Source organism: Elephas maximus, chromosome 1, assembly GCF_024166365.1.
Source record: "Elephas maximus indicus isolate mEleMax1 chromosome 1, mEleMax1 primary haplotype, whole genome shotgun sequence".
Classification (NCBI taxonomy): domain Eukaryota; kingdom Metazoa; phylum Chordata; class Mammalia; order Proboscidea; family Elephantidae; genus Elephas; species Elephas maximus.
In genome coordinates, this window is record NC_064819.1 from 16,205,399 (window position 1) to 16,227,922 (window position 22,524).

Genomic DNA, 22,524 nt, shown 5'->3' on the forward strand with positions numbered 1-22,524 from the left:
CCACACCTGACTTTTTGATATTACATACATCTTTCCACCAGCCTTACTCCTATGGCTTTCTGGGTCCCTGATATCCATCTTAGGCTACTGCCAATAGACTCCTTGGTATTGTGATCTAAGTAGCTGAGCTAACTACCCTAGGCCGCTAATTACTAATTATTTCATGTCATTCACAACCTACATTTCCCTCTTCAGTGCCTTTCCTATCCTGCTCATTCTTTCCCCTGGAATGCATTCTCCCACCATGTTTCCATATATCCAAAGCCAACATTCTTCGTATGTCAATGTGTATTTATTTATTTTTTTTAGTATCAGTCTTTACCCAACCTTGAAGGTAAGTGCCAGAAGGGCAGAGATTTTGTTTTGTTCACTGTTATAAACCCAGGACCTAGAGTAGTACTTGGCATGGAGTAGGCACTCAATAAATATTCATTGGGTGAATGAACAAGTGAAGTCCTCCCCCCAAACCTCCCCTGATTTCTTTAGATGAAAGCAATTTCTTGCACCTCTGAAATTCCAAAACTGTTTACCTATCCCTTTTTTCATAGCATATGTCTCTTACTATCTTATATCATAGTCATTTATGTTCATGTCAGATTTGTCCTCCTAGACTATAAGCAACAAGAAAATGAGATTCACATTTGAGTCAGTGTTGGCATTTAATAGGCACTCAAAACATGTTTTTTCAATGAATGTTAAAACAGAAGAATATAGATCATGGCCAAATGGTCCCGCTGCGCTTACCAAGGTGAAGCCCTGGACTGGTCCTGCCAATGTAGAGATACAAAATGGCAGCAATGCTCATGTTAATCAAGGTATAGACCCACTGGATCACAAACATGATGAGAAGGGACCCAATAGCCTGTGGAAACAGAATAGGAAGGACAAGTCCCCAAATGGTTTTCCACCTGGTCAGGAAGGCCACAAGGTTAGGGTCTTAAGAAACCATAGTCCCTATTGTCAAGCTTCAGTGGCTGTAGAAGTCTGAATCATTGATGTTTATTCATAATTCAAAAAAAAAAAAAAAACTCACTGAAGCAGATATTCAGGAAGACATCTCTCCAAATGCAATGCTTTAATCAAAACCATCAATAAATAGATATTCTATCCTAGCTCCTTTTCTCACTCACCCCTACAAGGAACAAGTTAGCATGGAAGTTTGCTAGTTTTGTACATGTAGGAATTTAATGACTCAGAGGTCATCAGATAATAAAACTACTTAAAAATTAAATCATTGATTAAAATAAGTGGTTCATTAAATGTAATCTTGCCATATACAGTCTCATCTATATTCTAATAGGATAGGTAGTTAAATCACCTTGCTCCTAATTAAGCACTCCCTCATTGCACCTTAACCCAGATCACACACGGCTGAATTACATTGCAGGGACAATTGAGGTCAAGATAAAGTTACTCACCCCCAACAGGGAGACCCAGGGATTACAAATGTGGGCGTAGAAAGAAGTTGACTTCATACGGACAACTTGTTCCTGGAGACCGGACTTCAGGAAGAAATCTAAAGGAGAATTGAGCCAAATCCTTGGTTATCAATGTGTTGCCAAACCCTCTTCTACTTTTATGATCAAATACCTCTGAGATGTTCTTCCCGACTTTTGTAACTCAGCCTAAAATACAACTCCTAGTACTTGCTCTTGGGGTGGGCGGGGGCGGGGGGGAAGGAATATTTATGGCCTCTCTACAGCCAAGGGCCTGAGAAAGAAAGGGAAGGGAGGGGCAGAGTGGAGATGAGAGCTCTTCTAAGACCTACTGCAAGCCTGTTCAGATCAGTTGGCTGGGAAAACCCAGGAGTCCAGATAAACTCCTTCTCCATCTGTAGGAAGGGAGAGGGGGAGAATTGGACATCTAGCAATATTGACTCCCAGGTGTGACCATTGGGACTGCTGGGTCAGGTTGGCTTTTGTCTGCTGTGGGGTGGGCTTTACCACCTTCTGCCTCTGAAGGTCAGACCAGGTCAGCCCAGGTCTCAGGTACAGGTAGGAAGCTGATGAAAGAGAGAGAGGGAGGGGACATAGCTCCTTCTGATTCCTTCCCCTAGAAGTTGAGGTGGCTAAGGGGAAAAATTTCTGGCAAATAAATCAATGTAAGATCCTGACTTATCCTTCAGAATCTCAGGAGTATCAGAGCTTCTCAGAGCCGTGCAATGCTCTAGTCAGCTCCCTTTCCAAGTTTATAACTGACTGCACTCGATTTAACCATGAAAATGCATAGGAATTGTTTAACAATTTGGTCTAATCACCACGACACATGATAACAGTGATTTGCAAAAAATGATATGTTGGATTAACTTTGCTGTATGTTTATTCTGACTTTAATACTAAACCAAGAGGTGTTCCCAGCCTTCATATCTTGAAGAAATACGGTTGTCAGCTTCCTAGCCTTTTCTCTACTCTTCCATACCAACTTTTTGCTTCAGCTAAAATACCTTAATGTGTCATCACCTCTGCCCAGAATACCCTTCCCCCTTCGCTACGTGCCCAAGTCCCGTCTCTGGCACCAGTCTTCTTCCGTACTTCCAGGTTTTCTGAATTGTTATCCCTGGAGTCTAGCTAGAGCCCTGGTGGCATAGTGGTTAAGTGCTACGGCTGCTAACCAAGAGGTTGGCAGTTCAAATCCGCCAGGTGCTCCTTGGAAACTCTGTGGGGCAGTTCTACTCTGTCCTATAGGGTCACTACAAGTTGGAATCAGCTTGATGGCAGTGGGCTGGGAGTCTAGCTGGAGCCCTGGTGGCGCAGTGGTTAAGAGCTTGGCTGCTAACCAAAAGGTCGGCAGTTTGGATCCACCAGCTGCTCCTTGGAAACCCTATTGGGGGCAGTTCTACTCTGCCCTATAGGGTCACTACGAGTCAGAATAGACTTAAAAGCAATGGATTTGGCTTTTTTGGTTTAGAGTCCAGCTGGAATCCTTTTCTCATGGATCCCTTAGCCCTTTGCTTGTCTAACTCTTATTCATCCCTCAGGTCTCAGCTCAAATATCACTTCCTCAGAGAAATCAGCAACCACAACAAAATCTAAATGTATTCCCTCCTACCACTAATCTTTCTTTATGGCCCAGTTCCTTTCCTTCCTTTCATGGCACTTTCCATTATTTGTAATTGTATATTTATTTATGTGTTTCCATTGCCCCTGGGTATATGCTTCATGAAGGCAGGGCCCGCATTTGTCTTGCGCCTAGAGTTTGGCATGTGTAGGACTCAGTAAGTATTCCTAGTCCAAGTCTCCCTGATCACTACGGCTTTACAACCTGGGCCCTGGGAAGCACATGCCATTACACTATTTCACATATCCCCCTGTGGCTCCAGGGAAGGAAGGTCTAGTGATCTGCTTCTGTAAAGAGTACAACCAAGAAAACTCTATGGAACAGTTCCACTCTGTAGCACATGAGGTCTCAGTGAGTCGAGGGACAACCCAAAGGCAACTAACAACAACAATTTATCACTAGCACAAACAATGCTGCTAGGATACATAAAGAAAATTTTCTGCACATTGCTTGATTTGGAGTTGTTTCTTTGATACGTAATTCCTCAAATAGATTTACTAAATCAAAGCAATTAAATAGTTATATATGTCTTATTGTACCTTAAAAAAAAAATCATCCTCCAGAAGAAATAAATCAGAAAGGAAGGCTTTGGCTATGGCAGTGTAAAGAAGTCAGTGAATCCTCTCCACACACACATACATTCAAAAGTACTGGACAAAATTGTCAAAAACAACCATTTTGGGGCTCTGGAAATTTACCAACGGAAGGAAACAAATTGAGAAGTGTTTATTCTTGAAAAACTGCTACCGCTGAGAGAAAGAACAGTAAAAATCCATGGCCTTCTTGCCTGGGCTACTCCCACCACTGCCTCAGCTCAGTCAGCAAAAACAATGGGGCTGGTCAGAAACTAGCAAATTTGCTGCCAGAGGGAATAAACTCATTTTGGGAATAAAAAAAAACTAGTTGTTTTTTTTTTTTGGGGGGGGGGGGATGGGGGAAAGAACCTGTGGCTTTATAAGCTAAAGATGGTGAACATGGTAGAAAATAAATGCAGAAAATCCACAGCTTTGCTAACCTGAGGTTGTGAGCCCAGCAAGGGTGAGCAGTGGACCAGTCAGAAATTTAACAGGGTGAACCCGGAAATGAGAGCGCCATAGAAGGACTAGATAACTGTCCCGTATTTCCCTGGTTGACCAAGAAACTATAACCATGCCTGGGGAGACCCAGCAGAACCTGGTGGGAAAAAAAAAAAAAACCTAGAGGAAACTGAAGAACTTTCTATAACTTTGATGTGCTCCCCAACCCACACACAGATCCATTAGCAGAGGGTGGAAACTTATAGGCTATGCTGACACAGGAGAGACTCCTAGGAAGCCAGGCTAAAAAATACAAATAAGAATAAAAAACTGAGCAGAGACATCAGCAGCCACCAACCACAGTGAAGACAAATTCTCCAGTTTAAATGAAGGCAAGTTAGTAAAACAAACAAATAAACAAGACAAAAATTCAGGGGGAAAAAAAAAGCATGTAAAGAAACAGAACACTGCAACCCATGCTCAGGGAAAAAAAGCAATGGGAAGAAACTATCTCTGAGTAGACCCAGATGTTGGATGTAGCAGACAAAGACCTTAAAGCAGCTATATGTGTCCAAGCAGCTACAGTTACTAACCAAAAGGCTGGCAGTTTGAATCCACCAGCCACTCCTTGGAAACCCTATGGGGCAGTTCTACTCCATCTTACAGGGTCACTATGAGTCGGAATCAACTCAGGGCAACGGGCAACTGGTATGTTTGTCCAAAGAATTAAGGGAAAATCCGATGTCAACCGTTTAAGGAAAATGTGATGACAATGACTTTAAAAATAGAGAACACCAAAGGAGAAATCGAAACTATTTAAAAAATGAAAATTATAGAGTTAAAAAGTTCAAGAATAGAAATGAAAAATCTACTAGATGGACTCAACAACATATTTGAGATGGCAGAAGAAAGAAACTGAAGATAAATCGATAGAAATTACTCAATCTGAAGACCAGAGAGGAAAGATGGATAAAAAAGGAACAGACCTGTGGGGAAATGCTGAGCATACCAACAAACGTGTAATGGGAGTCCCACAGAAACGGGCAAAAAAGAACAGTGCAGAAAAAATATTTGAAGAAATAATATTCCAAAACTTCCCAAGTTTGATGAAAAACTTTAATCGACAAATCCAGAAGGAAGGAATCAACTGATATTTCCTCCAGTAATGTGTACAAATATCTGATTCCCATAGACCTACTATTTTTTATTTAAATTTTGGATAGTTTGATAGGCAGTAATATCTTAAATGGATTTTACTTTATGTTCATTTAATCAATACCATGGCCTAGTTCATAATAGGTACAGCATGCAGCATACGCTGTGTGTAGTTAAGTGCACAGGTTCTAAAGCCAGACAGACCTGGGTTCAAATTGTGGCTGTCTCAAATCCTGAGCAAGTGTTCAATTTCTCTAAGTCTCAGTTCTATCATCTGTAAAGGGATAATAACAATGCTCAACCTGAGCTCAGATGAGATAATCCATATAAAGTGCTATCCCAGTACCAGGCACTTAGGACATGTCCAATAAATGCTTGATATTTTTAGCTACTAACAATGTTTAACACTTAACAATAAAACTTAGTTTGTTGAATGGACAATGGATGAGTCTGGCATCGATTTTTCATGTGTAAACTTCTTATTCATCTCTGACCTTTTTTTAGTAGAATCTGGATTTTGACCTTGCTGTTTTTAAAACCAATAAACTGTGGAAGGTATGCTTTTATCAGCTATCTTTGTCAGAATAATTGTTTCCTTCTGTGACACTCTGTTGTGCAAATGCTTTTTTATTTCTATTTAATCAGATCCTTTTTGTCTTTGATGATGTCTTCAAGAGTCAGAATTATCTCTCTTGCACAGCTGTGATAAATAAGGGATTCATGGCTGTATAAGGTATAAAACATAGCCCCAAGATAATTTTTATACCAATTTTTATTTCCCCCGAACAATATTTTTTCAATAGTGATTTGATCTTTATTATTTTATGGCATCTGATTTAGTACAGAATAGGTCCTTATGGTAGTTTAACTCTTTCTGCTTTGCTGATCAAAATTCCAATTTTTTAGCCAGTATTTGTTCAATTGTCCATCAATTAAACTAGCCTATGTGCCACTTATGGTGCGGGATACTGTGGATACAAAGGCAAAAAGATATGATCTGTGACCAAAAGAAGTTCACAGTGTAACGGTAAAGGAATGAAACTAATACTTATTTTCCTTAAGACAGACAGACAGATAGGACTGAAGCTAAGCCTGTAAACAAATATTTGTAAAACAATGTGATAACTGCTTTTACTAGTGTGAATCAACTGTTATGGTTGCATAATGAATGAAATCAGAGAATCTCAAAAGGAGTATAAGTGAGTCTTAAAGGTCAGGTGAAATTTAAAGGATAAACTGGAGTTTTCCAGATGGAGAAGTGGGGAGTAAGGCAATTCAAGAGGCATATGCAAAGGCAAGAAGGAATGAAAGAACATGATGGGTTCTTTAGGGCACTAGTTTGGGTTTAATGGGAAAATAGAGTGCATATGGGTCGATGTGAGGAAAATGTCTGGCAAGGTAGGTTAGAATGAGATTATGAAGGACCATGCATATCACACCAAGGATTTTGGACTTTAGGCTGAAGGAACTAGATTCCACCAAAGGTTTTTAAGTAAGAGAGACGTGATCAGTGTTTTATTTTAGAAAGATCATTCAGTGGGCAGTGTGAAGGAGAAACAGACTCTCCCACAATCTGTTTCTGGTTTGCAGACTTAGCAAGAGTTCAGGTGCGAGGTGATGAAAGTCTGCACCCAGGTCAAGGTAGCAAGGATGGAAAGGAGGCGGTGGGGAAAGAGAGACTAGTTAACAATGGCTATGACATTTCTAAGATTGGGCAACTGGCTGGTGACCACTTCGTTGATTAAACATGGCAGACTGACCACATGACTCTCCTAAAAATACACTGAGAAGATAGAAAAGGAATTAAAAGGCATAAAGCAACAAACACTAAGAGAATTTTCCATCTTGTAAGATGGAAAAGTGACAGAGGAGTAGTAAGATACCAGGCAGAGCACAGGAGGATGAACTCTGAGGGCCCACAGAGGTACTGACAAGAAGCAGCCAATTTACCTGGTGAATCCCAGCAAAGGTCAGGACCAGGAAGTACCAGATTCCATGGAAGTGTTAAGGTATAGGCGGATGGTTGTAAATCAGTATATGGGGCAGCTGAACAAAAAGACCCTTTCTTTCACCTATACATCTAGGAAACAACCCCTTCTCTTTCCCAATCCCTTGCCCAGGGGCTTTCCTTTAAAGAAATCAAACCAGAGCATGCCCAGATATGAGACCCCAGGCACAGAACAGGGTAGGGGGATTGAACAGCAACAGGGAAATTAAATAAAAGTGTGTATCCTAAGTAGCAAGACCCCCTCAGATTCCCTTCCCTCACTCTACTCCCAGGATTTAAGCAGCCATCTATATGTTCTTTCAGGGAAGGATTTTCTGGAAGAACCGAAGAGCCCAAGAAAAACCTGTAGATATTGACATCTGGAGGTCCACCAGTGAAAAAACTAACTTCTTCCCAATCATTCTACAGTGAGGTACCCAGATCAACAAGTCCTATCTGTGTACACAGGACTTTTAAACAGCGTTGTGGCACTTCACTTTAAAGTATGAAAAGAAATCAAAAGGCCAACAGACATTTTACGAAACTCTAGACATTGCAGCCTGCCCCACCAACCCAGAAAGCCTAGACATTGGACACTGGAGCCAGGAATGTATTTGTCCTCCAGCTACCATCATGTTTCCATTCCAAAGCCCCATTTCTTCAGGTTTCCAATTCCAAGCTCCAATTTCACCTAATTAGCAGAATCCTTGTTCTGTGCCTGAACTCTGGCTGCGAGGTAGGCTGGAAAACTGAGTATCTAGTGTTTTTACTTTTGAGTGTGAAAGGCTAGTTTGCCTCCCTCCAAGACCCATAATGTTGGAACTTCTTCAAACATAGGGAGGTCATTCACCACTGGACAGGCAAAAAAGAATGACAAAATTCCTCTATAATAGTGCATCCAAGAAATCTCTTTTTTCCTGGATTCAACACGGAAGCATGATAAACAGAGGAATTCCAAGACAACAGCTTTGCAGCAGGCCTAGAGAGCAAGCAGTCTAGATTGGAGTAGGGAGATGGGAGCTGTAAGACAGAAGGAAAAAGATGTAATAGATTTTTCATCATATTTTGATCATATTTATCACCATAATTTGGGAATTTGAAAAATAACAATTGACTTATCTGCCAAAATATTTAGAGTAAAATGGTAACAGAAAACTAAGCAAATAAGAATAAAACCAAGGCAATTGTTAAGTCCAGGAAACAGAAAAAGTACAAAAAAGAAAATGGAATTATAATATAATGTGTGGCTCAGGACTAAGCAATATTTACTTAGCCATGATAACATGAAAATGATAATATGAATCCTGGCTATTAAGTCAATCAAAAACTGTGATATAACTACATTGGGGAGGTTGGATGTGGGGAAGCAGAGATAATGGTATAAACGAGGTAAATCCTCATTTGCCATAACAGGAAGTCAAAAGGTGGTGACTGAAATTGACATATCGAAGAGGAGCAATACCAATGTATTATTTAGTGATATGAAGGTTAATAACAAAAACAGCAATATTCTGGTTGAAAGTAGGTTCTTCTGTGTATGGGACTAAGGGGTGGAAAAGGGTAACAGACGGAGAGTACAGAAGAGTGGAAACTACTATTTTTCATTATATGACTTTTGATACCATTTGGGGAGCACTGTTAGTGCAGTGGTTAAGAGCTCAGCTGTTAGCCAAAACGTCAGCAGTTCAAATCCACCAACCGCTCTTTGGAAAACCTGTGGGGCAATTCCACTCTGTCCTATAGGGTTGCTATGAGTTGGAATCGACTTGACAGCAACGAGTTTAATGCCATTTGGCTTATTAAACTATACATTTATTGTTGTGATAAAAATAATTTAAAAAATGTAATAATGCTTCTACCATTAAAAAGAAAACCCCGCCGATTTAGAGATAAAGAAGGAACAGCAGGTATGCTTTATGCATTTGTTTTCAGACATCTCCTTCTCTGTCCCTCCGACTTCTCCTCTTTGCCCACACTTGCCTCTGCAGATCTCAACAGGGAGGGTCATAGAGAGGAAAACACCTGGAATGCTTCAGATGCAGGCAGATCCGGGTGTGACACCCAGCTGTGCCAAGTGACAGCTCTGAGACTTCTCTGTGACCTCGCTAGGCCTCAGGGTCTTCATTTGTAAAGTGGAAAATATCTATTGTATTACATATACAATATTAATCAGGTAATATTAATTTATATAATTAATCATTTGCACACAATAAATAATATATGTAAACCATCTCACACATGGTGAGGTTCTCCAAAATTGTGACTTCTCCCTCTCTTTCAGGTTCTCTTATGCCTAGTAAGCATCTCTTTGAGAGCCTCTCCTGTAAATTTGAGAAAGCAAAGAAAAGCTGTGTTTCTTAGCCACCTTCTCTCTATCCCTTCTTGCCTGATTCTTGCCTGATCTTCCATAGACAAAACATACTAAGTCCTTGCCAGGCAGTTTATCACAACACATTTACACTTCTCTTGAAAGAAGAAATCTAGTTTCACTCCTCTTGGCATTACACATCAGCTGATTTTTTGAGTGAAATGAAATTAATATTCAATTACTAACAATGGCTCCCATTTCTAACAAACAGGAACCCATTACCATCTAGTCGATTTTGACTCTTAACGACCCTATAAGAGAGAGTAGAACTGCTCCATAGGGTTTCCAAGGCTATAATCTTTACAGAAGCAGATTGCCACATCTTTTTCTCACAGAGCAGCTGGTGGAAGCTTGAACCTCCAGCCTTTCAGTTAGCAGCTGAGCGCTTAACCACTGTGCCACCAGGGCATACCCAAAATGAAAAAACTAGACCCATTGCTGTCGAGTCAATTCCAACTCGTAGTGACCCTAAAGAACAGAGTAGAACTGCCCCATATGGTTTCCGAGGAGTGGCTGGTGGATTCAAACTGCTGACCTTTTGGTTAGCAGCCAAGCTCTTAACCACTGCGCTGCCAGGGCTCCAGGAGTAGATATAAATTTCTGCCTAAAATGAACTATCTATAACAGAGTAGAATTATAAATAATTCAACTCATACCTGAATATAACTTTTTAAAATAAAATTAACAAGGATTTTAAACCCAGTTATAAAGTGAACTGCTAAGGACTTGGAAAAAAGGTCATGAAAACTGGGTAGGTTAGACAAACAGCAGTCACCCCAAAACAGGAGGCCCTAGTGTGATCCCAAAGCACACACCTTCTCCACTTGGCATAGGTTGGTTACATAGCTCAGAGATCAGATGTTCTCTACAAGTTCCCGTAGGCTGAGTCCATTCTCTCCCAGAACTCTGATTATTCCAGTAGGACTCCTGCCTTTCTGAGGAGGCAGCAGACAACTTTTCAGATTCCTCAGCAGGGAAATGAGTAGGGGACTTAAGGTCCAAGAGGAAGCTATCTTGCAGGGTTTGCTTGATGGCCTTCTTGCATTTCCTCTTCTGACTTTCTGGGATCCCATCACTCTTTCCTCGTCTGGGCTGGCTACACTCAAGCTTCCTGGTTAGCTGGAGGAGCTGATCCATGTCCTTGGTAAATTCTAGCAGTGTGCCTTCAGAGAGGCTTTGGGCAGTGCCCTCAGAACCATAGCTGGTAGTCTTCTCCAAGAGCAGGTGCTCAGAGCATTGGATAGCTTCCATGTCTTCCCTGTGCACTGGCTCAGGCATCTGGGGGAGGCTGCAGGGACCCATGGACAGGGAGAAGTAAGAGTAGTCCACTGCTATGTACGTCAGCATGAAGTTGATGGTGACGATGGGGGCCAGGACATTCACCTGACCCACAAGGACAAAGGCCATGGTCACCAAGCTGGTCAGGCAGATGGCAGCAACAGGTGTTTTATTTGGTCCTTTCTGCAGAAACAAAAATAACATGTCTGACAATGACGTTTCAGAAGCAAATCACATTATATGATAGAAATGCAAATCATAATGGCTCAGTCACTTCTCCCATGTGTGACTTCAGGCATGTTAGTAACTGCTCATTTACAAACTTGGATTAATAATATCCAACTCATAGGGCTACTGTCAGCATCAGAGCTAATCCAGAATCAGAACTAGCCCATGTAAAATGCTTAATCCGGTACCAACACACAGTAGGCACCTAACATAGCATAGGTATTAGTTGTATTGTCAGCTATTAATATGGGGCATTACTATTGAATTTTGACTTCAATTTTGCTCGAACCCACTGTTGCTGCCGCTGTGTCAATCTATCTCACTGAGGGTCTTCCTCTTTTTCACTGACCCTCTACTTTACCAAGCATGATGTACTTCTCCAGGGACTGGGCTCTCCTGATAACATGCCCATAGTATGGGAGATGAAGCCTTACTATCCCTGTCTCTCTAAGGAGCATTCTGGCTGTACTTCTTCCAAGATAGATTTGTTCGTTCTTCTGGTAGTCCATGGTAAAATCAATAAATTCTTCACCAACACCACAATTCAAAGGCATCAATTCTTCCTCCATCTTCCTTATTTATTGTCCAGCTTTCGCATGTATATGAAAAAAATGAAAATACCGGCTTGGGCCAGCTGCACCTTAGTCCTTAAAGTGACATCTTTGCTTTTTAACACTTTAAAGAGGTCTTCTGCAGTAGATTTGCCCAATGCAATGCATCAATTTCCTGACTGCTGCTTCCACGAGCGTTGATTGTGGATCCAAGTAAAATGGGATCCTTGACAACTTCTATATATTCTCCGTTCATCATGGTGTTGCTTATTGGTCCAGCTGTGAGAATTTTTGTTTCCTTTATGTTAAGGTGTAATTCATACAGAAGGCTGTAGTCTTTGATCTTCATCAGTAAGTGCTTCAAATCCTCTTCACTTTCAGCAAACAAGATTGTGTCATCTGCATATCATAGGTCTTCCTCCAATCCTGATCCCCCATTCTTCTTCATACAGTCCAGTTTCTCTGATTATTTTGCTCAGCATACAGATTAAGTATGGTGAAAAAATAAAACCCTGATGCACATCTTTCCTGATTTTAAACCACGCAGGATCCTCTTGTTCTGTTCAAATGACTGCGTCCTGGTCTAAGTACAGGCTTCTCATGTGTACAATTAAGTATTCTGGAATTCCTATTCCTCTTAATGTTATTCATAACTTGTTATGATCCACACAATTAAAGGCCTTTGCACAGCCAATAAAACACAGGTAAACATCTTTCTGGTATTCCCTGCTTTCAGCCAGGATCCTTCTGACATCAGCAATGATATCCCTGGTTCCACGTCCTCTTTTGAATCTGGCTTGAATTTCTGGCAGTTCCCTGACAATGTACTTCTGCAACTGCTTTTGAATGATCTTCAGCAAAATTACACTTGTGTGTGATATTAATGACATTGTTTGATAATTCATGTGTTCTGTTAGATCACGTTTCTTTGGAATGGGCACAAACATGGATCTCTTCCAGTTGGTTAGCCAGGTAGCTGTCTTCCAAATTTCTTGGTATAGACCAGTGAGCACTTCCAGCACTGCATCATTTGTTGAAATACCTCAATTGGTATTGTCAGTTTCTAAAGCCTTGTTTTTCTGCCAGTGCCTTCAGTGCAGCCTGAAATGGTTGAACGTCAACCAATTCTTTTGGGAACAGTGACTCTGTGTATTCCTTTCATCTTCTTTTGATGCTTCCTGCATTGTTCAGTATTCTGCCCATAGAATCCTTCAATATTGCAACTTGAGGCTTGAATTTTTTCTTTAGTTCTTTCAGCTTGAGAAATGCCGATCGTGTTCTTCTCTTTTGGTTTTCTATCTCCAGGCCATTGCGCATTTCATTAAAATACGTTACTTTGTCTTCTCAAGCTGCCGTTTGAAATCTTCTGTTCAGCTCTTTCACTTCATCATTTCTTCCTTTCACTTTAGTTATTCTACTTTCAGGAGCAAGTTTCACAGTCTCTTCTGACATCCGTTTTGGTCTTTTCTTTCTTTCCTGTCTTTTTTAATGACTCCTTTAATTTCTTCATGTATGATGTCCTTGATGTCATTCTGCAACTTGTCTGGTCTTCGGTCATTAGTGTTCAATGCACCAAATCTATTCTTGAGATGGTCTCTAAATTCAGGTGGGATAGACTTAAGGTCATACTTTGGCTCTTGTTGACTTGTTTTAATTTTCTTCAGCTTCAACTTGAACTTGCATGTGAGCAACTGATGGTCTGTTCCACAGTCGGCCTCTGGCCTTGTTCTGACTGACGATATTGAGCTTTTCCATCATTTCTTTCTGCAGATGTAGTCGATTTGATTCCTGTGTATTCCATCCAGTAAGGTCCATGTATATAGTCGCCATTTATGTTGTTGAAAAAAGGTACTTGCAGTGAAGAAATCGTTGGTCTTGTAAAATTCTATCATGCAATCTCCAGCATTGTTTCTATCACCATGGCCATATTTTCCAACTACTGTTCCTTCTTCTTTGCTTCCAATTTTCCCATTACAATCACTAGTAAGTATGAATGCATCTTGATTGCATATTTGATCAATTTCAGACTGCAGAAATTGGTAAAAATCTTTAATCTCATCTTTGACATTAGTGGTTGCTGTATAAATTTGAATAATAGCTATATTAACTGCTCCTCCTTGTAGGTATATGAACGGTATCCTACCACTGACAGCAAGCATTGTATTTCAGGATAGGTCTTGAAATGTTCTTTTTGATGATGAATGCAATGCCATTCCTCTTTAATTTGTCATTTCTGACACAGTGGACCATGTGATTGTCCTATTCAAAATGGCCAATACCAGTCCATTTTGGCTCACTAATGCCTAGGATATCTATCTTCAAATGTTTCATTTAATTTTAGACAACTTCCAATTTTCCTAGATTCATACTTCTTACATTCCATGTTCCTTTTATTAATGGATGCTTGCAGCTGTTTCTTCTCATTTTGAGTCGTGCCACTTCAGCAAATAAAGTTTCTGAAAGCTTGATTCCATTTGCATCATTAAGGTCAACTCTACTTTGAGGAGACAGCTCTTCCCCAGTTGTATTTTGAGTGCCTTCCAACCTGAGGGGCTTATCTTCTGGCACTGTATCAGACAAAGTTCTGCTGCTATTCATAAAGTGTTCACTGGCTAATTTTTTTTCAGAAGTAGACTGCCAGGTCCTTCTTCCTAGTCTGTCTTGATCTGGAAGCTCAGCTGAAACCTGTCCACGATGGGTGACCCTGCTGGTATTTGAAATACCAGTGGCATAGCTTTCAGCATCATGGCATCACACCAACACACAAGCCACCACAGTACAACAAACTGACAGATGCGTGGTGATACTCACTCCCTAGGTGATCTCAATCAGCCTTATGGCTTAAATGCCAGCTTTATGCTGACAACTCCCAAATTTGAATTTCTACCTCACAAAGACCGGGCTTACTGGTCTGACAGAGACTGGGGAAACCCCGAGAGTATGACCCCCAGACACCCTTTTAACTCAGTACTGAAGTCACTCCTGAGACTTACCCTTCAGCCAAAGATTAGATAGGCCCATAAAACAAATGAGACTAAATGGGCGCACCAGCCCAGGGGCAGGTACGAGAAAGCAGGAGGGGACAGGAAAGCTGGTAATGGGGAACTCAAGGTCATGAAGGGAAGAGTGTTGATGTGTCTTGGCATTGGCGACCAATGTCACAAAACAATATGGGTATTAGTTGTTTGCTGAGAAACTAATTTGCTCTGTAAACCCTCATCTAAATTACAATTAAAAAATAAACACATCTAGCTTTATATATGTATATATGCACATGTACAAAATTATATATACACACAAGTTATTCATTGCAGCACTGTTTTTTGGAAGCCACACAAGTGTCAATCTGTAGTAAACTGGTTAAACTATGGTATGCCCACACAGTGGAAAAAGGATGAGAAAATTCTCACTACATTCGTATGAAAAGATAGATTTCCAGGCTATATCAAATAAAAAAACAAGAAGGAGAAGGACTCACGATATTAGTAAAATTTCTCAGTGTATACATTTTACATTATTGTTAGTTTTGAATAATATATGCATAGGCATATATTATCTAATAAAAAAACTAAATGAAATGATAATATAATAAGAGAAAAGGCATATACCACATGGAAGGTACCAGAGATGATAGCCAGTCCCGCCACTCAGCCCATGCTGACTGAAGGAAAAGACGTGGAGGAAGGTAAAGGGAGGAAGTAAGGATGGGTTATAACTACATGTGCCCTAAAAGCGAGGGGACTGGGATCAAAAGGGTGGGGGTGGGGGTGCCCTGTGGTACCCCAACAAGATAAAAATGAACTACCATTTGCAAACCACATTACCAAGAAGTGGAGTTCTCTGTGTTTATTTCTTGTCAACCCCTAGGTTTTAGGAATGTCTCCTTTGACTGTTCCAGCCATGACTCAGCCAAGCTACAGTGTATCAGTTAGGGTTTGGGTCATGATGATTCATGACAGCCCAGAGGTCAGAGGTGTGGGAATCATCACACAGTGAGCCCCAAAGGGAAGGTGAACCTTAAGGGCAGAGATAGAGCTGCAAGGACCAGCTTCCCTCCTTACCAAGAGACTCTTCCTTCTGTACTAGGAGGATTCCGAATTTATTTTTATTAAAGCAACCTGCACATTCTTATTTGTCCCACCCCAGAGAACTTGGCCAGAGACACTAATGGCAAAGACTTAAGCAATGTATTGATCAATAGTCAGGTCAGCAGCTAAATGCACATTTCTCAAAAATAAGGGTCACTCACCCCTTGCCCCAGGCAGGCCAGTGCAGGAACCACTTTCTCCTGGGCAATGCACTGCAGGATCCGGGGGGCTCCGTACAGTCCTCCCATACAGGAGGCCAGAGACGAGATGTATAGGCCCAAAAGGAACAGGAAGCCCACTAGGGACACCTATATGAGGAAGTAGTTTCATTATCCAATGCCAGAACCTGCTTTTGTCCCTTCCTGCTCCCCCAGCACGCAGACATTCACACCCCATCTAATCACACACTAAGTCCTCTAGATCCAACCTTTTGAACCTACTTCCAATATCCCCCACCCTTGCGCCACTTCATTCCCACTGCCACAATCTCAGTTCAGTCCACCATTGCTTCATATATGGACCACACAGTGGTTCTCAAATTGGGCCTACATTAGAATCACCTGAAGGGCTTATTAAAAATGATTTCTGGGCCATGGCCCCAGGGTTTCTGATTCAGTAGGTCTGGGGTTGTTGGTGGTGGTGTTTTTGGTGCTGTTGAGTTGGTTCTGACTCATAGCGACCCTATGCACAATAGAACAAAACACTGCCCAGTTCTGAGCCATCCTTACAATCGTTGTTATACTTGAGCTCATTGTTGCAGCCACTGTGTCAATCCACCTCGCTGAAGGTCTTCCTCTTTTCCACTGACCCTGTACTCTGCCAAGCATGATGTCCTTCTCCAGGGACTGATCCCTCCTGACAACATGTCCAAAGTATGTAAGACGCAGTCTCGCCATCCTTGCTTCTAAGGAGCATTCTGGTTGTACTTCTTCTAAGACAGATTTGCTCATTCTTCCGCCAGTCCATGGTATGTTCAATATTCTTCGCCAACACCACAATTCAAAGGCGTCAATTCTTCTTCGGTCTTCCTTATTCATTGTCCAGCTTTCACATGCATATGATGTGATTGAAAATACCATGGCTCGGGTCAGGCGCATCTTAGTCTTCAGGGTGACATCTTTGCTTTTCAAAACTTGAAAGAGGTCCTTTGCAGCAGATTTACCCAATGCAATGTGTCTTTTGATTTCTTGACTGCTGCTTCCATGGCTGTTGATTGTGGATCCAAGTAAATGAAATCCTTGACAACTTCAGTCTTTTCTCCGTTTATCATGATGTTGCTCATTGGTCCGGTTGTGAGGATTTTTGTTTTCCCTATGTTGAGGTGCAATCCAAACTGAAGGCTGTGGTCTTTGATCTTCATTGGTAAGTGCTTCAAGTCCTCCTCACTTTCGTCAAGCAAGGTTGTGTCATCTGCATAACTCAGGTTGTTAACGAGTCTTCCTCCAATCCTGATGCCTTGTTCTTCTTCATATAGTCCAGCTTCTCGGATTATTTGCTCAGCATACAGATTGAATAGGTATGGTGAAAGAATACAACCCTGACGCACACCTTTTCTGACTTTAAACCAATCAGTAACCCCTTGTTCTGTACGAACAACCGCCTCTTGATCTACGTAAAGGTTCCTCATGAGCACAATTAAGTGTTCTGGAATTCCCATTCTTTGCCATGTTATCCATAATTTGTTATGATCCACACAGTCAAATGTCTTTGCATAGTCAATAAAACACAGATAAACATCCTTCTGGTATTCTCTGTTTTCAGCCAGGATCCATCTGACATCAGCAATGATATCCCTGGTTCCACGTCCTCTTCTGAAACCAGCCTGAATTTCTGGCAGTTCCCTGTCGATATACTGCTGCTGCCATTTTTGAATGATCTTCAGCAATATTTTGCTTATGTGCGATATTAATGATATTGTTCTATAATTTCCACATTTGGCTGGATCACCTTTCTTGGGAATAGGCATAAATATGGATCTCTTCCAGTCAGTTGGCCAGGAAGCTGTCTTCCATATTTCTTGGCATAGACGAGTGAGCACCTCCAGCGCTACATCTGTTTGTTGAAACATCTCAATTGATATTCCATCAATTCCTGGAGCCTTGTTTTTGGCCTATGCCTTCAGAGCAGCTTGGACTTCTTCCTTCAGTACCATTGGTTCCTTATCATATGCCACCCCTTGAAATGGTTGAATATCAACTAATTCTTTTTGGTATAATGACTGTGTATTCCTTCCATCTTCTTTTGATGCTTCCTGCCTCTTTTAATATTTTCCCCCATGGAATCCTTCACTATTGCAACTCGGGGCTTGAATTTTTTCTTCAATCCTTTCAGCTTGAGAAACATCAAGCGTATTCTTCCCTTTTGGTTTTCTATCTCCAGCTCTTTGCACATGTCATTATAATACTTTACTTTGTCTTCTCGAGGCACCCTTTGAAATCTTCTGTTCAGTTCTTTTACTTCATCAATTCTGCCTTTTGCTTTAGCTGCTCGACGTTCGAGAGCAAGTTTCAGAGTCTCTTCTGACATCTGTCTTGGTCTCTTCTTTCTTTTCTGTTTTTTCAATGACCTCTTGCTTTCTTCATAGATGATGTCCTTGATGTCATTCCACAACTCGTCTGGTCTTCGGTCACTAGTGTTCAATGCGTCAAATCTCTTCTTCAGATGGTCTCTAAATTCAAGTGAGATATACTCAAGGTCATATTTTGGCTCTCGTGGACTCGCTCTGATTTTCTTCAGTTTCAGCTTGAACTTGCATATGAACAATTGATGGTCTGTTCCACAGTTGGCCCCTGGCCTTGTTCTGACTGATGATATTGAGCTTTTCCATGGTCTCTTTCCACAGGTGTAGTCAATTTGATTTGTGTGTGTTCCATCTGGCGAAGTCCATGTGTGTATAGTGTATAAAAATAGTCACCGTTTATGTTGGTGAAAGAGGGTATTTGTAATGAAGAAGTTGTTGGTCTTGCAAAATTCTATCATTTGATCTCCAGCATTGTTTCTGTCACCAAGGCCATATTTTCCAACTACTGATCCTTCTTCTTTGTTTGCAACTTTCGCATTCCAATCGTCGGTAATTATCAATGCATCTTGATTCCATGTTCGATCAATTTCAGACTGCAGCAGCTGATAAAAATCTTCTATTTCTTCATCTTTGGCTCTAGTGGTTGGTGCATAAATTTGAATAATAGTCGTATTAACTGGTCTTCTTTGTAGGCGTATAGATATTATCCTATCACTGACAGCTTTATACTTCAGGATACATCTTGAAATGTTCTTTTTGACAATGAGTGCAACACCATTCCTCTTAAAGTTGTCATTCCCAGCATAGCAGACTGTGTGATTGTCTGATTCAAAATGGCCAATACCAGTCCATTTCAGCTCACTAATGCCTAGGATATCGATGTTTATGCATTCCATAAGACCTGAGAATTTAGATTTCCAACAGATTTCCAGGTGAAGAATCACCTGCTGATGGTCTGGGGATCACACTTTGAGGCCAGCTACAGCACTAACTAGCCTCCTGCCTCCAGGATCTCCTTACTCTGGATCATCCTGAAAACCTCTGCCACAGTGACCTCTCTTGACTCAAATCTGATCATGTCAGACCCCTGCCACAAACATATCAATGGCTCCCATTGCTCAGCGTACAATGCCATTCATGGTCTGTGGCCCTTCTATCCCCATACCCTGCACACTCAGAGTCTTTTGGTCAGAACAATTTCTCTGCCTGCTGGAACTCTACCCACACCCCTAATGTACTCATTGTCTGTTTATTGAATCCCTCACTGTGCTTCAAGACTCAACACAAACCTCACTTTCTCCATAACGCCATCTCTCATGCTCGTCACAACACTGGTTCCCGTCGGTGCTCAATAGCACCTCAACATGATGTTAGGATAGCACCTATCACGTTGTCACCCCTACTCGTCTGGAGGCTTCCTTTATGCAGGGCTTCTGTCTAAATGAACCCTAGTATTTTTGGCACCCAACATAAAAATATGAATCCTGAATGAATGGATGGATGGATGGATGGGTGGGTGGATGGGGGGATGGATGGGTGGATAGACGGGTGGGTGGGTGGATAGGAGGATGGGTGGGTGGATAGATGTTTGGAAGGAAGGAAGGATGGACGGACGGACAGACAGACGGACGGATGGATGGATGGATGGAGGGAATCCATGACCTTAGGACCCACAAAGCACCAACAGGCAGAATAAGAGAGGGCATAGTTGTTCTCTTTGGTGTCTACTTAAAAAAAGAACCGTGTTGTAGCAGCGTCACTCAGCTGTGGCTTCCTTTAATGCTTTGTCACAGGTATGTCAGCCATGAATCCAATTCGCCCTCCTGAGCCCTGACCTCCTCTGTAGTCAGAAGAAAGTCTCCTTTTTCTTAATTATTTGAGGTACCCTTCTCCATTCTATTTTACCTTAGGCATGGTTGGCCCGCACTCATTTACTCAAATATCACAGATGAGTTATATTTAATTTTCAGTTTTATCAATTTATACCCTTCTCAACAAAAGCTCTCCTAACCCCATTTTTCACTTCTTTGCTTTAGCAATGCACTAGATTAGTGGTGTCAAGCTACACTGAATCCCAGTCCCTGGCTAGAGATTTTTCCTGGCTTACAAATTATCACTGGAGACCATCAATCAGAATCCTTGGTTAGAAAAAAAAAAAATTTTTTTTTAAAGAATATATTGGAAGGATGCTGGAGGTTCACAGAATCATTGTGAACCTGTGACAAGATTGAAAGATTGGGCTTGGAAAAGGGTAGGTCCCAAGCCTAATAGGACATCAGATTCTTTTTTTTTTTTTTCCAATTGTACTTTAGATGAAGGTTTACAGAACAAACTAGTTTCTCATTAAAAGGTTAGTATACATATTGTTTTATGGCATTGGTTAACAACCCCAGGACAGGTCAACACTCTCCCTTCTCAACCTTGGATTCCCCATCACCAGCTTTCCTGTCCCTTCCTGCCTTCTAGTCCTTGCCCCTAGGCTGGTGTGCCCTTTTAGTCTCATTTTGTTTTATGGGCCTGTTCAATCTTTGGCTGAAGGGTGAACCTCAGGAGTGACCTCTTTACTGAGCTGAAAAGGTGTCTGGGGGCCATGCTCACAGGGTTTCTCCAGTCTCTGTCAGGCCAGCAAGCTGGACACCAGATTCTTGAGCAGGAATGGTTTGACCAGTTTGCTATCAGCACCACTGCTGCCCTGTAGATGAATTCTCACCATCCCTTTATCTTTGCCTCATTTGTTACAATTTGAGGATCCAGATTTCCTAGCCTAGATCACGTGGTTGCAAAGGAACTGCACAAGGAAGGGTCTGGTTCCATGGGCTTCTGTAATTTTAAATGGGGTACCTGGCCCCTTCAAGACCACATAAAATCAAACCAAACCCGTTGTCATAGAATCAATTCCAACTCATAGCAACCCTACAGGACAGGGTAGAACTGCCCCATAGGGTTTCCAAGGCTGTCACCTTTATGGAAGCAGACTGTAACATCTTTCTCCTACAGAGCTGGTGGGTTCAAACTGCTAACCCTCTGATTAGCAGCCAAGTGCTTTAACCACTGTGCCTCTACATATGAGGAGGAAATAATATATAAGGAAATAACCCCCAAATAGGGAGGCCAGAGGCTAGATGGAGCCCTGGTGGCACAGTGGTTAAGAGTTTGGCTGCTAACTAAAAGGTCAGCAATTCGAATCCACCAGCCACTCCTTGAAAATCCTATGGGGCAGTTCTACCCTGTCCTATAGGGTCACTATGAGTCGGAAACAACTTGACAGCAACGGGCTTAGTTTTTTTGAGGCGAGATGGACAAGATAAGGTCCACTACAGAGCCTATCTCATCTTGAATTAGTTATCCCAAAACGTATCACCTCACTCATATCCCTACTGAATATCATGTTTTCTTCAATTTCATGAGTTCCTTGGGCTTGTCCCCCTCATTTCCCACCCTTCACTTGTTATTTTATTACTAGAAGAAATAAATGCCACCTGGGTTTTTGGGTTACTGATCCCTAGGAGCCCTAGTGTTGCAGTGGTTAAGAGCTTGGCTGCTAACCAAAAGGTCGACAGTTCAAATCCACCAGCTGCTCCTTAGAAACCCTATGGGGCGGTTCTACTCTGTCCTATTGGGTCACTATGAATCGGAATTGACAATGGCAGTGATGGCAACAAGTTATTGTTCCCCATCACTTTGTGGGCTTTGATGGCATTTTCTATTTTCTGCCCTATGGCATGGTGAATTACGCTGTGGCTTATCTTGCCAGTGCCCCATAAGGTCTTAGAGGGTAGATCTGTGTCTCATGCACCTTTGTCCCCCTCCCCACAGCACCTAACACAGAGTCTAGCAAACAGAGCCCAACAAGTACCAGCTGAAATAATGAAGCCTGTGTTAGTCATCTAGTGCTGGTATAACAGAAATACCACGAGTGGATGCCTTTAACAAAGAGAAGTTAAAAGTAGGCTAAAAGTCCAAATTCACGGTGTCAGTTCCAGGGGAAGGCTTTCTCTCTCTGTTGGCCTTCTCATCAGTCTTCCCAGACTAGAAGTTTCTCTGCACAGGGACCCTGAGTCCAACGGATGCACTCTGCTCCCAGCACTGTTTTCTTGGTGGTATGAGGTTTCCTTGTCTCTCTGCTTGCTTCTGTCTTTTATATGTCAAGAGATTGCCTCAAGACACAGTGCAATCCTGTAGGTTGAGTGCTGCCTCACTAACTTAACTTCCACACATCCTCCCTCATTAACATCATAGAGGCAGGATTTACAACACGCAGGAAAATCACCCAAT

The 22,524-nt window shown here is 41.7% G+C and overlaps 1 protein-coding gene across 2 annotated transcripts in view; it reads right to left on the minus strand.

Annotated features, from left to right (window-relative positions):
• The window catches only part of SLC12A8 (solute carrier family 12 member 8), a 203,726-nt gene that overhangs the window by 12,923 nt on the left and 168,279 nt on the right, over nucleotides 1-22,524 (minus strand). For both annotated transcript variants that reach the window (XM_049878811.1, XM_049878802.1), the window contains 4 exons: nucleotides 15,890-16,036; nucleotides 10,399-11,044; nucleotides 1,419-1,516; nucleotides 745-862 (listed from right to left, as the gene is read on the minus strand). In XM_049878811.1, coding sequence (XP_049734768.1) covers nucleotides 745-862; nucleotides 1,419-1,516; nucleotides 10,399-11,044; nucleotides 15,890-16,036 — 1,009 coding nt within the window. The remainder of the gene's footprint in view (nucleotides 1-744; nucleotides 863-1,418; nucleotides 1,517-10,398; nucleotides 11,045-15,889; nucleotides 16,037-22,524) is intronic.